The sequence below is a fragment of the Trachurus trachurus genome, assembly GCF_905171665.1.
Source record: "Trachurus trachurus genome assembly, chromosome: 4".
Lineage (NCBI taxonomy): Eukaryota > Metazoa > Chordata > Actinopteri > Carangiformes > Carangidae > Trachurus > Trachurus trachurus.
This window is the reverse complement of record NC_139898.1, coordinates 21,337,586-21,354,292: the sequence shown is the minus strand read 5'-3', so window position 1 is coordinate 21,354,292 and position 16,707 is coordinate 21,337,586. Positions and strand designations below refer to the sequence as shown.

The 16,707-nt window shown below is 43.2% G+C and overlaps 1 protein-coding gene across 1 annotated transcript in view; it reads right to left on the bottom strand.

The window, feature by feature from the left end:
• The window catches only part of camsap2a (calmodulin regulated spectrin-associated protein family, member 2a), a gene marked incomplete at both ends in the record, with an annotated part of 43,787 nt that overhangs the window by 718 nt on the left and 26,362 nt on the right, over positions 1–16,707 (bottom strand). Inside the window, 13 exons of the mRNA XM_083969781.1 lie at positions 216–334; positions 746–861; positions 2,051–2,116; positions 2,504–2,600; positions 3,099–3,322; positions 3,861–3,997; positions 4,857–6,963; positions 7,111–7,180; positions 7,287–7,318; positions 7,597–7,693; positions 7,840–7,936; positions 15,047–15,186; positions 15,966–16,107. Of these exons, the coding sequence (XP_083825907.1) occupies positions 216–334; positions 746–861; positions 2,051–2,116; positions 2,504–2,600; positions 3,099–3,322; positions 3,861–3,997; positions 4,857–6,963; positions 7,111–7,180; positions 7,287–7,318; positions 7,597–7,693; positions 7,840–7,936; positions 15,047–15,186; positions 15,966–16,107 (3,444 nt within the window). The remainder of the gene's footprint in view (positions 1–215; positions 335–745; positions 862–2,050; positions 2,117–2,503; positions 2,601–3,098; positions 3,323–3,860; positions 3,998–4,856; positions 6,964–7,110; positions 7,181–7,286; positions 7,319–7,596; positions 7,694–7,839; positions 7,937–15,046; positions 15,187–15,965; positions 16,108–16,707) is intronic.

Genomic DNA, 16,707 nt, shown 5'->3' with positions numbered 1-16,707 from the left:
TGAAACAACTCCACTTTGCACCATTATTGACATACTTGCTACTGAATTTACAGCGTATGTGCCTTTGATGTACACTTTTAAAACCAGACAGGAATAAATAAGTTGTGAGATTTCAATCCACGGTGTTGAGGGTACATGGTGTGCATTATCAGTAAAGCCACCAGGGACCCATTGACCTCTCCAGTGTATAAAACAAATGTTAAAAGCTCCATTACCTCCAGGATCTTGTTCTTTTGGCCCTCGTTGACCTTGCCTGCGAGGCAGCAGTGGGCCAGAGCGTTCTGGATGATGTGCTTGTTAGACTTGGCACTGGGTTCTTTGTAGAGCTTCGGTCCTGGATGAAAACAGGGGGAGCCAGACGTCAGGATGAGACTGTTGTCATGGCAACCATTCTAGTTATGTCAAGGGAGGGAGGCCTCCCTCGCATTTTTTTTTTGCTCTTTCTTTTGATAAATCATTTATGAAGATTTTCAACCCGTAGCATTTTTCTGTCTCACCGGTTAGTGGGACAAAGGAATATGAGCTAGACATGCAGCGTTAAGAGCACATTAGAACATTTTGGATTACGTTGAAGGGATGCCAGCCCAAGAAAACCACAGACAAGTGGACTTAAGATCAAAGCTAAGAATAAAGAAGATAATGGATTAAATCCAAAACTCATTTTAAAACATTGGTTATAATTTTGTGATTTAGCATGTTTATGTTAATTTGAATGAAAAAGGATTTTTTTTTTTAGCTGACATACCGGTGTACTCTGTGTTTGACGTCACAGAGGAGGTTGTGGATCCATTTTCCCAGTCCTTCTCTCCATTCCTGCTGCTGGAGCGACTTGGGGACAGGAGGCCGTCTGCAGAGTCTGGCCTAGAACACACGCACGCACACACACACACACAGAATTAGTTCACCTTTCTGCATGGATGCTGCTGCTGAACACTCAGCAAATTATACTGTAGGCAGGGCAGGGAAATAAACTGTGCTCTTCACAAGCCAACAAGATATTTTTATAAACAGAGCCAGCTCCAAAAAAAGAACCGACCCAGCCATTGTAAAACAGCTGAATTTGACCGTTGGCTGGTGTCACATTCCCACCCTGTCTACATCATATTTATTTATCCTTTACTGTGGCAGAAACTGAGGGTACTGTTTCAGCGCACAGTTTGAGATTGGACTTGGTTTGGCTGGAGAGCCGAACAGTAACTAGTAAAGCAGCAAAGCTTGCAAGCACAGGCAGTGAGTGAAGCAGTCTGGTGCACTGAGGGTCATTGAAAGAGGTCAATCAATCAATTATAGTGCAGCACTTCGTGTTTACTTGCTCTTTTTTGCAGACGGCAACTGGATGCTGTGTCCTCTCTGTACATTAGCATCATTGTGAAGCAGTAGGTTGCAAATATACAGAGCAAACACCACTTATTCCACTAAAATGCATTTAAAAATGCACATATCTAATTATAGTATATAACTGTGTAAAAGTCAATAAGCAGGGAAACATTACAATAAGAGCAACTAAAGCCAGTCCTTGCTGACATGTTTGTGGTGCATTTTATATAATATAATATAATATAATATAATATAATATAAACTGTCCACATTAACAAGTCATTTTAACTTTCTTGGAGTCCAATTTAGATTTGAATATATCCTGATGCTGAATACCCTACTGGCAGATTTTAAGAAAAAATACAATGTTAAATGACTTGATAAGATGGGTGTTTTAAGCAGTGTGTTCTACAGGACTTATTTGTGGTGTAGTAGCTTTAGACAAAGTTAAACAGTTTACTTTGAAAGAAAAAAACAGAGCAGAAAAACGAGTGTAAATTGGTGTGGGAGGCACAGCAGAGGGGTGGTGATGTGGAAAAAGAGAAGTGAATGTTTTGTGATGGCAGTGCTGCTAAAAGCATTAAATCCGTGCTTTTGAAGTCAATCAGAAGGAAAATAAAACATGTTACTATAAGTGCTATTCAATCCTTAATAAAACCCAGTGAGGAGGAGACAGGGTTTCAGCAGAGGATTGGGCTCGTGGGACAGCGTGAACCGAGGGGCAGAAACTAACCTTCTCCTTCTCAGTTTAGGAGAGCTCAGAAAGTAGAAGAGGCTGCCAGAGGCTAAACTAGCACTTCTGACATGTGTGAAAGAGCAGGAAAGAAAGTGGTAGGACAGGAACATAGGAAAAATACAGGTGAGATGTTAGATCTGAGGATGGGAGTTAGTCTGGAAGTCAGTTAGTCAGAAAATATCAACATTAATGCACATGAAGAATACACAACTAAAGACTGGTGTTAAAAATCAACCCAAGATCAAAGTTCATAAGATATTCTCAGGTTTTGTGTGAAGCTTTCTGCAGCTAATAACCACATCACATGTCCAGTCTAACTGATGACAGCACTACTTTACTAAACTAAATATCCCACTACCACTATCCTAGAATAATTAAACTTTGAATCTGGCATTTAAGTTTGTTTTTTTTATTATTGCATTTGACACAGAGACAATGAAAACATCTCACCTTGGTGTTCTCTTCTCAGAGTGAGCGCTGTCGCTGTCTCCCAGGTTGAGGGAAGCCAGGGACAAGCTGGAGACTGAAAAGACACGTTGGCGTGAACCTGGATGTGAGACAATGAGATGTGGCACAGCACGACACGATTACACCAACACCACGAATGACAACATCACCAGATCACTGTCCACTGTGTTTTGTGCCAAGGCCTGTTACAGAGCAATGCGCTAATGAGCTCCCACATTCATAAAATACACACAAAACTGGCAGGATCACACTTACTTAAATGTGTAAAATGATATTATGCTTCATTAAATTTACATAAAAGAACACAAAACAGACAACATTAAAAGACTGATGCTTTTTATTATTTCCAGTTTCCATATTTAATATTAATTAGGCTATGGACAAAATATATCAATTAATGCCATACATAATACTGGCAGCTATAACTGGCATAATGTAGCCTACTGAAAATACCAGCTGGTTTTTTAAGACATTTTCAGGTGGTACAAAGCAGAGTGGCAGTGAGACACACAGACACAAGGATTGGACAGATTGGATGACCTTGACCTCTCTGACTGGAGGTTGTTTCCATGGTTACCTGTGGCAGCTCTGACAGGGGTTTTGGGGGAATCCATGCTGTCACGGTGGATGGACTTTGGCCTGCCCCTCCTCTGCTTGGCGCCTCCGGCGGGTCGAGGTTTAATGACGGTGTCCATGTCCGCCATCAGTTTGAGCTGCTTCCTCCTGAGGTATTCCTGTTTGATGTACTCCCTCCTGGCCTTGTCCTCCTCCTTCCTGAGACGCTCCTCCTCTGATTTCAGTCTAAACAGGCAGACCAGACACATTATAGTAGAGTTGGTGCTAAGAAATACTGTTTTTGGTGTATGAATTATGTATGGTTATGCACTGGAGAAATTCAAAAAGGAATAAACTTTGAGTAATTTATGCCACATATAAAATGACAAAACGTTTTCTGGTTCCCGGCATGTGAGGATGTTTGCTTTACTTTGCCTTTCCTGACATTAAATCAAATAAATTAACGCTTTCACTGTTGGTTGGACAAAACAAACACTTTGAGGATGTCATCATGGGACTGTTAGATTGCAAACTAACTGGCAGTTTAATGAAATGTGTTTCCAAAACTTTACACAAATAAAAGAAAGAAGACAGAAAATGAGAAATGCATGAACCAATCATATTAGGAAAAGGTGTGTAATTATTATATCCAAACACATTTCTAACAGTGAACATTAACCTAAAAATAGTGCAATAAATTAATTTTCCCTTTCAAGGCTTGAGAGCACACCCCCGGCTTTCCTTTAAGTGTGTATGGACTTTTCCTGCCGATGTGTCAACATACCGAGCTTCCTCTTTCTTTTGCTCCAGTTCAGCCTCCAGCTGCATCTTCCTCTGCTGACTCTCCTTCTCCCTCCTCATCCTTTTCTCTAGCAGCGCCGCTCTCTTCTGAGCCATGTTCTCCTCTGCCTTTCCACCCTCCTGTGGTGTGAAGGAAACAAAAGCCGGTCACTTTAACACTAAAACTCTTCTTTTTTTATAGACCCTTTTTACAAAATATTCCAATGTTTATACCATGTGCAAGAATACATCTGTATTTCCTTTATTTCTTTGATATTTTTGGCCATATAAAGATAGATGTGCATGAACCCAGACTACAGCAAAGGAGCAGGAGACTGTTGAAAACATGGTTTATAAATATATCACAGCTGTGAATCCATTATTAATAGGAAATCCTGGTTTTACTATGCCACTACAAAACCAAACTCAGTTCAAATGTAGTGGGTACCATAGGTTACTACATCACCATACAGTTGGCATAAATCAGTTTCATCTAGATTTTTATTTAATGGGTGGATCTTTGCGTTCGTCCCTCGGTATCCACCCTCACAATCTATTCAATTTAACACTTCTTCAACCCCACGCTTTCACAGCTGTGCCTGAATTATTCACAACAGCCCCAGTTTTCTGACCTACATCAAAGCCCAGACTGCAGAGACCGAGCCATCTCACAACAACCCATAAATGGAAAGATTACACTGTCCTCAAGCTGGCATGTTTCCGTAACCATTCACCATCTCATGTTAGGAACAAGAGCGTTTCATGGTGAAAAACTAATACAGTATGGCTGCCCTAGGTTCAAATGTATAATAGTTTCTTTTCCAGAGCTGCACTTTACACTTAAGTTGGGCTTTTGTCTCTGGTTTATGTTTTTTGTGTGCGCTGGTTTGAATACAGTAGATGCTATTAAGTATAGATAATAGGCTGAACTGCAGTGAGGGAAAGTCCAAACATTCTTCATGCAATATGGCGACATAAACTGTGTGAAACAACAGCCTACCTTGAAGAAGAAACCACGACATACTTTCTCCTCATCCACGCCTTCTGCATTATCCTGCTGCATCTCCAAAGCATCGTCGAGGGTCAGATCCTCCAGCGGCTTCACCACAGACAGAGGAACCTCGATTAAGCTGCTCTTTGCTTGGGGAGGGATCTCCGTGGGTGTAAGGGTGAAGGTTTCTACCACAGGGTGAGCCAGGACCTCGGGGAACGACGACTCAATTGCAGGTTTGACATCTACAACTGGTTTCTGAGAGTCAGTGATCTTAGACTGGCCGTGAGCCTCTGTTTCCTGGGTTTTGGCCTTTGAATCTCCGCCTGTTTGCTCTCTTTTGTTCTGCAGGTTGGGGGAACCGGGGGGTGAGCCGGCTACACATACGCTGGCAAACTCCCTCTCTGGGGAAAGGAGGGAGTCAATCTCCTTGTTTTTATCTCCATCTGGACCTACTGTCTCCGGATGGGCAGTCGCTGGTTTCTCTCCCATGTAGACGAAGGAACTCGCCAAAGGCTGGCAGGGAGAAAATCGACGCAGCCTCGGGATGCTGTCGACGGACTGCGGGGCGGTTAGGACTCGATTGTAGGGGGCCAGCTTGAGCTCGCTGGGACGAGCGGTGCGGGGATTACGCGAGTGGAAAGAGGCGGATTTCCGTTTGATGCTGGTGGGAGAGCGGTGGGTGGAGCGAGGCGAGTCGGCAGGAGAAGAGGGTCCTGAGGATCGAGTGGCGGCTCGACTGTGTTTTTGCGGCGAGGGGTTTGTGTGCGGAGGAGGGATGACCCAGGCCTGCTGTTGTTGCTGCTCCCTCATGGCCATGATGACCTCCTGCTGCTGAGCCAGTCGCTGCATCTCCGTCTGGAGGAAGGCCAGCGAGTGGTTGAGCTTCTCGATCGACCGGGTATACTCTGTGAGGTCCACCTCGGTCAGCTGAGCGGGACTTTGTCCGCCCTCCTCTCCGGCGCCGGGGGACTTTGTCCAGCAGGAGGCTGTGCTGCTTTGTTCCGCCCCATCAGGCGTGTCCGCCTTGCTCCTTCCGAATTTAAAAACGGGACTTGTGCTTGCTGCCTTGCCTTCTCCTTCGGTCTTCCCTCCCTCCTCTCCGCTGGCGGCCCCGTCCCCTTTTCTCTTCACCACGTTGAGAAACGCAGAGTGCCCCATCTTTTGCCGATGTCTCGTAAAAGCGGCCTCCACTTTCTTCTTCTGCGCCTCGATGGCTTTTCGTTTCTCCTCCAGCCTCATCCTCAGCTGTACCATCTCTGTAGCCATGACCTGGGCAGGGTCATTAGGTGGAAGCTGGACAGGTGAGGGCGATGCTTGTGCTGTGCGGGGGGGAGTGGTTTGTTGATGGATGGGGCTGTGTTCAGGAGTTGGGGCCCAGGAGACAGATAACGGGAGGCCAAACTCTGAGCCCTCAGGAGTGGTCTTGAGGGAGCTGCTGCTGCCCCGTCCTGAGTCTGGCGCTGACGGATTGAGCTTTTTCAGCTTCTGTTCGGCAAAGCTGGTCAACTTCACTGCTGTGGGGGATTTGCTCAGGCTGCTCGGGCAAGGACTTGGCGTATCCATATCCAGCTCCATGTTCACAGAGCAGTCTTTCAGAGAGGAGTCCTCGTCCAGCATGTCCTCTGTTCGGATATGGATGCCAGTGTCCACCTCTGTGGTGTCTGTGGTGCTCAGAGCTCCTTTGGAGTCCACCTCTGACACCGGCTCTAAGCCACCGGCCGGAGCCCCCCCGTGGCCCTGGCTGTGCAGGAAGAAACCGTTGTTGACGCCCTCCACTGGGGGCCTGCTAGGGCTGTGGATGATCTGCAGGGCCTCCTCCATGGAGGGTGTTGTTGCCATGACACTCCCATGCCCGTTGGGAAAAGCTCGCCTGGCAGGCTCCATACCAGCCAGGCTGTCTGGGCAGCCCTCCTCCTCAATGCCGATGCTCTGACCGTTCACTGGCTGGAAGGAGAGGTTGCGCTTCATTCCGCGGGGAAGGTGGTGGACTTTGAAACCAGAACCATCATCGGTGCTGACTGACCGGACCATGCCACGTGTGGAGGAAGGAGCGGCAGCAGCAGAGTCCTCTTTGTCAAAGGGGATGTCAAAAGACACTCCGTAAGGCCCGGATCTTTACACAAAAATACAAAAGAAACTAATTACATCTACAGACACTTATTTGGAAACAAATTTGAAACGGTTATTTGAGAAAACTCTCTTGGGGATTGGATATTTTGAATGAGCAGTAGCATATGAAGAGAACAGAAACATTACAAACCTTTTCTCTTTGGGCCAGGTGCCCAGGTTTCCATCAACAAAAGACATTGAGGATGACCTCTTGATGTCTCCTAGAGGACACAAGCAAGAAAAGAAAAATTCAAAACAGAAAATTGCATTTTGTATTTATATCTTCTTGTTTAATTTGGCAGAAAAAAAAACATCATACAAAAATACCTGAATTTCTCGGCTGGGGTCGGAGTGGCAAACTAGAGAGAGAAAGAGAGAAAATTACAATTTAGACAATGTAATAGATACTTTCATTGCCCTTTTTAAATTTCATTTGTCCAGATGAGGCCAAACAAGCTGATTTCATTTGGCTTAATCTGTCCCATAGATTGGGAGCACTTCACTCCTGGGAGCTGTGAAGTGAAGTGAGCAGACAAAGAGCAGCTCCGCTAAAGTGGAAATGAAAGTGCCTTGCTAATGTGCTTTTAGAAGAACATAAGTAATATCACAGTGAGTACCATCATTTTGTCTAACATACCTTGGTCTTTCAGGACTGGGGGGTCTTTCCATGAAGCTTCTCTTTGTTGCCTTGGAGATGGGGATGGCTGGTATACTCTTCAACAAGGATGATGGATCTGAGGTGATACAACAGAGACAAAATGATCAAACTGGATGGCAACAGACTATTCTACTGCACTTTCTCTTTACTCTCTCTGTGCATGTTACTGCTTGCTTTTGCTACTGGGAAAGCCAATGGACGATCAGAGCTTCGAAGACTTGCCTGTGCCTTCATTTCCCAACATTCTTGGTTTCACAAAAGACGGCTTGGCCACTTCAAACCACCAAAACAGCTCTGCCATGAACACCAGGTAGTTATTCTGGAAAAAAAAATGAAACAAAACATACATTAACGACATTAAAGAAACAAGGACAAAGTCTATATCACTTATGTTGGCTGACAGTGGAGGTATAACTGCCTTGTACCTACTTCTCCAGCAGGTGTCTCTGTTGACACCCCCAAAGATAGCAGAGTTTATTGAATCCTCTTCCCTTCATATAAATAATTCAACAATCTTACTCCATTTCACAGAGTATTCTCATAAGAAAAAAATGCCTTACAGCTCAACTAACTCAGTCTAGTCTAGTATATATACAAGGGAATATAGTACAGATATTTTCCCAAATGAGTGAGGTTCTTTTCAATGAAATTGTGAATTTCCCGACTTATTCCAGAGCCAGACTTTTCATAATGTGAGATTTATTTTTTGTGTTAGCTGACCAGATGTAACCAGGTGGATAAAGCTTATCGTCCACTTAGCGTCAGTAGCACCTGAAATAGTTGAGAGAGGTGATTAAGACATTACCCTAATTTATAAAAATAGAGGTCAGCTATTTTTTTCTGTTCTATATCACACAGCATGCAATCCACCAGCTGACCTAAATTAAACAGGTAAGTAATGTTGGAGGGATTTTTGCTTCTGCTGTGCCAGGTCATGTCGACGTCCCAATCGGGTAAAAAAAAAGCAGTCAAACTGCTTCAGGACACTGTGCTGCAAAAAATGTCCATGTTACAAATCATTTCACCGAGGATTATTATAATTTCCTTCAGTCATTGTTTCTTTCAGTGAAGTAAAAATGTGACCCATTAAAGACTATTTACACTTGACAGTGGTTGGAGCTATATTGTAGAACAGTAATTATACAGTGGCTTGCCTTCACTAGACATTAGTGGAGAGACACCACGTGGCTCAGACAGCATGGTTGGCATTTCCTTTTGTTGCCGTTTTTACCTTCACTGTAAAAGCGTCTAAGTTTTTGGTGTTTTTGTAATGAAACTTTTTTTTTTTTTTTGCTGCGAAGGGAGAAATAAGTCAAGCTGTTCCTGTCAAGCTTTACTTAAAAAAAAAAATGTTATTTTAAAAATTAAAAATCATAGTCTTTATATATTGCATTGTCTTGTCGTGCTGTTCTTGTCAACTTGGTCATATTTCAGGAACAGTGCTCCATTAATTATCAGCTAAAATGGATCAGTTTTTTTTTGCAGTGAACATGCCGGCGCTCACTCACAGATGCTCACAAATTCACATGTCTATGCAAAATGAGTGCATCGAAGCAGGAACGACCTTGAGGAAACACGCCCTCTCCCCACCCTCAGCCCGTGGTCTCCAGACAAAGACGGTGCTGCATGGCTCAGCTCTACAGATACCTGATTTACCTCATCAGCAACATTTCACTCCACCAGCCCCACACTCGCACGCACACACTCACATCATACATTCACTCCTTAAGCCCCTAAAGTGCAGCCCAAAAGCTCATCACGGGGGGCAGAGGCAATTAACACCAGCAACTCTGGTCTCCCTTGGGTGTTAATGCAGCATTTTACTTCTCTTTTTTTTTTCCCCGACCCCCTTTTGTTTTAGCCTACCCTCACATGCTGGTGTGCAGTGCTACAAAAGTCTAAAAAGGTGTGTGCAATGACAGGAGGTGCTGTAGGTGTGAGGAGCAGTAGTCCACATGCCAAAGTAATTAAAGCCAAGTATAAAAATACCTATTATGATCTCCACATGCAAACTGCTGCTAAGAGTTTTCAGGTTTTTTTTGCAGTGCTTCAGTTGAAATATTTTTAATTGCATCCATCATCCTTTCAGTCTGCATAAGAAACTGCATAGAACTCATAAGAAGAGTTTGCCCTTCTTATGACTCTGGGATTAAACAGTTCTTAAACACCAAATTGTTAACAAACACCAAGTCAAATAGCAAAGTGCTGGTTACCTTCAGGAGAGTTCATCATTCCTTGATTAAGATGAACAGAAAAAGGAAGAGCCGGAAAGAAATAAAGAAAAAAAAGAGAGCGAAAAAGAGACGATCTCCTATCCTCCGTTCAGCCCAGATTTGTGGCAGGAATCCAAATTCCCTTCTCTCCTCCCATCTGTCCCTCTGACTACTACGGACACACCAGGTGTGAGTGTTAGTCGCTTAATACCACCAGTCAGCAGTCACACACACTCACGCTGATCCCTAAACCACCTACTGTACCACTGCGCCTATCTCCCCACTGACACTGGCAATACTACCTCATGGACCGCCCGGTCTGCAGTGTTGCCAGATCTGGCTGTTTGGAGATTTGACTGTCGGACTGTGTCACTCGCAGAGTGAAAACAGGAGGCTGATTGGTGATTACTAGAAGAGCTCGGGGTCGGAGGGAGGGAGGGAGGGAGGGAGGTGGGGGAGCTAATCCACTCTGCGGGGATGGGCACAAACGGCCACCCTACCTCTGTCCTGCATGTATTACACACACACACACACACACACACACACACACACACACACACACACACACACACACACACACACACACACACACACACACACACACACACACACACACACAAACAGTGTCACATTTAAATGCACCATCAATGCATAGGTCTTTCATGTAAAAAAAAAAAAAAATGCAACCAGCAGGTCACACCCTACAAATTGCATTATCCAACTCAGCAAGACCACATGACCTAGCCACCGACTGAGCATTCACAGGGCATTAATGTCAACAATCGCTGTGCCAGAAAGTTGATTAAAGGATCTAGATCCTGCAGCCAGACAGACACACAGACTCACTGCAATCTGGAAAACTCACTTTTTTGATTTACCGCCAAGTTTATCGGGCTGTCCTCAGCTGCCTGCTGAAAAAAAAGGAACTTCTAAATGTTCTAAAAGCAGAGAAATAAATAAAAGACCAAAGCTTCAGGCTTAGATATCCACTGATGAATTGGCGAGCTAAACAGAGCAACCATTACTTGAATGTCACTTAATCTTTGCACCCTGTACCAGCTGGTGATCCAGGAACTGAGGTTTGTTTTAATGCAGTAACAGGGGGGATTATCAGCTAATAGGTAGGGGGTTTAGCTCATCTAAATGCTGTGTGTGATTTTTTCTTATTGATAGCTCACAGTCCAAGCAATAGTCAGATTGTAGGCAAATGATTGAGTAACTGAGCGCCATGTTGAATAGGCAACCAAATTACTTTAAGTGTCTTCATTGCGTTCCTCGGGGTGAACTCGGCATTTCTGCTAAAAAGGTGGTAAATGCTGGCTAAAACCCAAAGCTGGTAAATTTCATTGTATCCACAGATGGTAATCTAGATGTGCTGTGAATTAATTAAAAGAAGAGCCAGTAAATGGGAGTGGGTTGACGTGATTTACTAGCCTGGCGTCCATTAGGAAAGAATGGCCTCATACGTAATGTGTGTATTCTGTGGCTTTGGGGGTTGGGAGCTGAGGGTTAATCCATTGTCTCTTATTTAGCTATTCTGAACATAGTGTGAACAGATCGCTTCTTTGGTGAACACGTATGTTGTGTTTACGTTGACTGCCGGAGTCTTGAAACATAGTTTGTGAGAAAGGCAACAGAGACCGAGTGGTGTGTGTGTGTGTGTGTGTGTGTGTGTGTGTGTGTGTGTGTGTGTGTGTGTGTGTGTGTGGGGGGGGGTTGTGTGTGAATCATGTGCACACACTGTACCTGGTGTTTTCAGATGACTAATAATATCTATTACAGTGTCTAAGCCCCCACTGGCTACAGTCCTATTTGAATTGTCTTTGTATTTCTTGCGTTTTGATGTCGTCCATGTTTAGGTTGCTGAGCCGACAGTCAAATGTATAACATTTATACCATGTTAATAATTTAAGACAAATTACTTTCATTTTTGCAAAGCTTTTTCGATGATTATGTCATTTTTCAGGCACAGCAGTTTCTCGAATGTAAGGATTTATTGCTTTCCATTGTTGTTTTAAGACGGATCCCTAATTAAACACTAATTAACACGCTGTAGCGCATGTTGGCTGAAAATATTCACACATTACAATCATAATTTAGAAATGTTCCTTCATACAGTTTTGCATTCCTCATTTAAATTGAAAACATCAAGTCTAATAATCTCTCATCACATGTGATGGATGAATTAGCACAGAAACACATTCAGCCTCAAGTGTGATATTTGCCACGGTGTGTGTCCCCTCGGTGTTTGACTGTGTGTATGTTTCATTGATGGAGCATGTCTAAACACATCACCAAGTTCCCGAAAGATGTGTCCCCTATCTCTCTCTCTTCCCACCTCATCTCCTCTCTAACCATTTCAGGCTGTTATCACTCCTCCTCATTTTCCCTGTCCTGTTTTCATTTTCTTCCACATCAACACCTCTCTCACTCGGACCCCCCCCCCCCATCCCTTCCCCTCTATATGGATGTCTCTGTTCAATCTCCATAATAAGGTCGCCATTAGTATGACCGAGCCAAGACGTACAGCTGCTGAGGATGTGGCAACCTGGAAACTGGGTCAAGGTTACTGAAACTAACTGGTTCTGTGTGCTGTTTTGGCTGCACTGCTTCTCTCTGCCCCGCTGGGAGTTTTTATCCATTGTGAAATCAGTGTCAGCAAAATACTGATGCTGGCTGGTTCACACAACTCAATTATTGTTATTTTTTTTCATATCATGCATTTAGTCACTGTCTGGTATCTGATCTTGGGCGCTGCTTGGAGTGTAAGCAGCTCATTATTCTTGAACTAGAGTGATATATGTATTACTACTGTGCTGCTCTGCTGAATTTTTCACATCTGGTTTCATGTTGTTTGTTATCCCACTTTCAACTCAGCTGACTAACTAATTTAAGTTCGGGTGTGTGGCTTGAAATTTAAATTGATGTTTAGTCAGGTTATTCAGTCTACTGCTGTTGTCCTTAAAGTGACCTGTACTCTGCCTGTGCTTACAACAACAGTCCTGCATCAGAGGACATGCTGAGGTGACAGTCAGGCAAAGTCAAACTCATCCAGACACATTCACTTGTTTTTTTTTTTTAAACCACTTATGCAGCTCTCAGGCAAAACACACTGAGATGGACACAAACACAAACACACAACAGAGAGGGAAAGTTACACATGAGGCCACCAGACAAATACTAGCATGTTGGGACTGCGGTAGCCATTATCCCCTTTTATGTGATAAAATAGAAACAGAAGTTGCTTTTGGGGGTGTTGTGGGTATTGTGGCAATTTTATGAAAAGGATGAGTTCCCTGCAGCAGCAAAAACACACAGACATGTGCACAGCGACAAGTAAACAAAAAAAAAACATTATAGATCATCTAAAGAAGCGGAACATGAATTAGAGGGTGGAACAATCTCACAGAGTTAAATAAAGCTTTTCCCATTTAGTCTTTGGTACAAACCTGGTTTTGAAAAGCAAGAACAAGAGAGGGAGAAGGAAAAGTACACAACTGTAGAGCAGTATAACGTCAGCACTCTGTCTCTGCTTTGAGTCAGACAGCAATCCAGCAGTCTGTCACCTCTGCCAGTTTGAAAACAACAAAGCTTTGTGACTTCATACTGTCCCCTTTGAATATTTTTACCAGACCTGTGGTTGATTTAAAGTGACCCTGCAATCTGTAATCTCACACACACACACACACACACACACACACACACACACACACACACACACACACACACACACACACACACACACACACACACACACACACACACACACACACACACACACACACACACACACACACACACACACACACACACACACACACACACACACACACACACACACACACACACACACACACACACACAAATGCAGGCACACAGCCGAGGCTATATATGTCAGAAGAGAGGTGTGGGAATAAACACAATAAAAACTGAGCTTGTAACTGAAAATGATGAGAAAGATGGAGTGAGTCAGTGAGAGACAGAGAGAGAAAAGACGATGGGTTATTAAAAAAGATCAGGAGCAGGGAGAGTATGATAGGAGCGAGAGAGAAAGAAAGAAAGAAAGAAAGAAAGAAAGAAAGAAAGAAAGAAAGAAAGAAAGAAAGAAAGAAAGAAAGGGCACCCAAGTTCAACAAGAAAGTAGTAGAAGGATACCAGCAAAGAAAGACAATGAAGAAAACAAAGGAAATGAAATTAAAGAAGGGAATTAATTCAAATGGTTATAGAAAAACAAGGAAAGTGTGATGAGAGAATGAGAGAGAGATGGTGGGAAAGAGAGAGAATGAGAGAGTGAAAGAGAGAGAGAGAGAACAGGCGGAGTGCAGCTCTGTGCTTGTGGTTGGTGTAGACAGTTTGGACTGAATGGTTTTTCCACAGCATGAGTCACCACACTGGCCCACAGAGCCACTCATTTCTACTGTTTCATTTAGACCCACTGACTGGATACAACAGCATATGGCTTTCAAATTTGTTTAGTCAAAACTCCATGAATGAATTAACACATCCCGGATTTGTGTCAGTTTACGGAAAAACCTCATTAACTTAACATGTGGACATTTGAAATTGTCTGTAATTATGACCTCTCTAAGACTCAATGCCACTTATCTGGATTTCAGTTTAGCAATCATTTTATATGAGGTTACATTTTTCACATGGTTGTTTTTCTAGTACCTACCACTGGCATCTCTCCTTTCTGGCTTCATTTGAAAGGGGCAGTTTGAATATGGTTGCAGCAGTTCAGCAGTTCTGACATTTCTGATATTTCTCCAAGACTGTTCTGATGACTGTTACACACTTACTGTAAAAGCTATTTAAGGGTGAAAGGACCTCTGGACACCGACCCAACTGGAGCAGTAGCATTAAACATACAGTAACAAATCAGAGCTTTCTACTTTGTGACATTTTGGATATATATTTTTTATGTTTAGTGACAATAAGCTTATACTACAAGACCAACCAGTGCCATACTTCATACTTCTACTTCATACTGATTTCAACATATTTCTTAAAAACAAAATGATGAACTTTTACTCTGTCAAATTATTTAAAATCTGTATAAATCCATCCATCAACTATTGAAAGACTGGCGCCCTCTTAGTTTATCAACTAAACTTAAAAGGTTTCAGGAGTGAGGGTCAAATTAAATGTAAAAGTGAATGTCTCACTTTGGGAAAATGAAACCTCCGAACTCTTCATGCAGTAGATTTGAGCCGTACCTTGATGGTGGAGGAGGCGTAGAGCATGTCCTCCAGGCTGAAGTGGCAGCAGCTGTTGAGGTTGTCTTTGCAGAAGTCCTGAATGAGCTGCAGGTTGTAGAGGCGATCGGCCAGCGTCATGTTCTCCTTCAGACAGACATCTGGGAGGACAGAGGGAGCCATCAGGAGTCAAGCAGCATGAACTGGATGATCAAAGGGTTGTGGTTGCGTAGCGCTGGCGGTAAAGATCAGAGAACTGTGCAATGTCAATGTTCTTAAAGCGCTGCGAAGGTGTTCAAAATGTAATGGTTTGTAAATGACTGACCAATCACGACGGTGGGCTCAGTGTCATCAACTGGTGGGCGGAGCTGTGTGTTAATAGACATAAAGACTCTCCACTGATTGATCTTTTGTCCTTGTGATGTTTTTACTTTAGCTGAATACTTGTGTATGAACGTACTGTAATCACTATCAGCACACTTCATCAACAGCTGATGTGATTATGTGGTATCATTTGTTTGCAATTGATCTTCGCTCTAATGAATGAACCCTTTACAGGAAGAGGACAAAACAACACAAATCTACCTCCAAAACACAGTGGCTGCAATTCCTTACAGGTAAAATATCAAATGTTTTCACACAGTGTAAACACCAAATAGGAAGAAAGAAAAGCCCCAGATCAGTATCTTAACAGGCGGAATCAGCACAGTCCTGATATTTGCTGTAAATGCTGGTTTGAGAGCATAGTTTTTTAATGTCTGTTGTGTTGTTTTGGTCAAAGAAAGTTCCTCCTCTTCCTTCTCTTACAGATAAATTCAGGTCATCATGAACTTTGTTGCAAGATCTGCAGAAAACCCGCCCCAAAACCCACTCACACATAACTCTTCCTGCATACCACTCTAGCTGGAACCGTTTCCCGCCTCTCCTACGAGCTCCTTACCATCCAGCTGTAGCAGTTGAGGGCAGTAGAAGTGCAGCAGAGCGCCCAAGGCCGAGCCGTCCGTGCTGTCTTTCAGCAGGTTGTCCACTGGGGGGATCCAGGGAACGGGCTGGGTTGAGGTCTGCTCCTTTCTGTACCGAGCCTGTGTAACGTACATAAACCAACCTTCAGTAATCTATTGTCTCTTCTTTTCCAGCCATTACACATATCTGCAAAATGAGTCACGTACAGCATAAGGCAGCAACACTTTATACCTCATGGAGGCATCATTAGATTTACCCATATATGAATGTAACACAGCCTTAGAGCATATGTGGTAAAATGTGAGCCCCAGTGAGAGGAAACAACATGCACTATGGCTGCGAGTCGGGCTGCACATTCAATTTTTCCAGATGGTGTGATTTAATTTTGTGATGAAGATCAAAATAATTATGCTCTCAACATGCTGAGTATTTTAAATAAACCCTCAGTATTTACAGAAAGCACTGGAAAAGAAAAACACTCAAAACCGCTTCATCGGTGTCTTGTTTTGTATGTATAGTGACACCAAGGGTGCTTTCGTCTACATATCCACATAATGTTTATGCTGAAAAGAGACAATGTTACAAGACGGTGTACACTGAGTGCTGGTACAGAGATTCATTAAGTCATTTCATGCAAAATGCTCCCAGACATCCCTTCCGTGAAATGAAATTCCACTAAAATCTAAAAACTATTATTTTAATGTTTTTTTTTTTTTTTT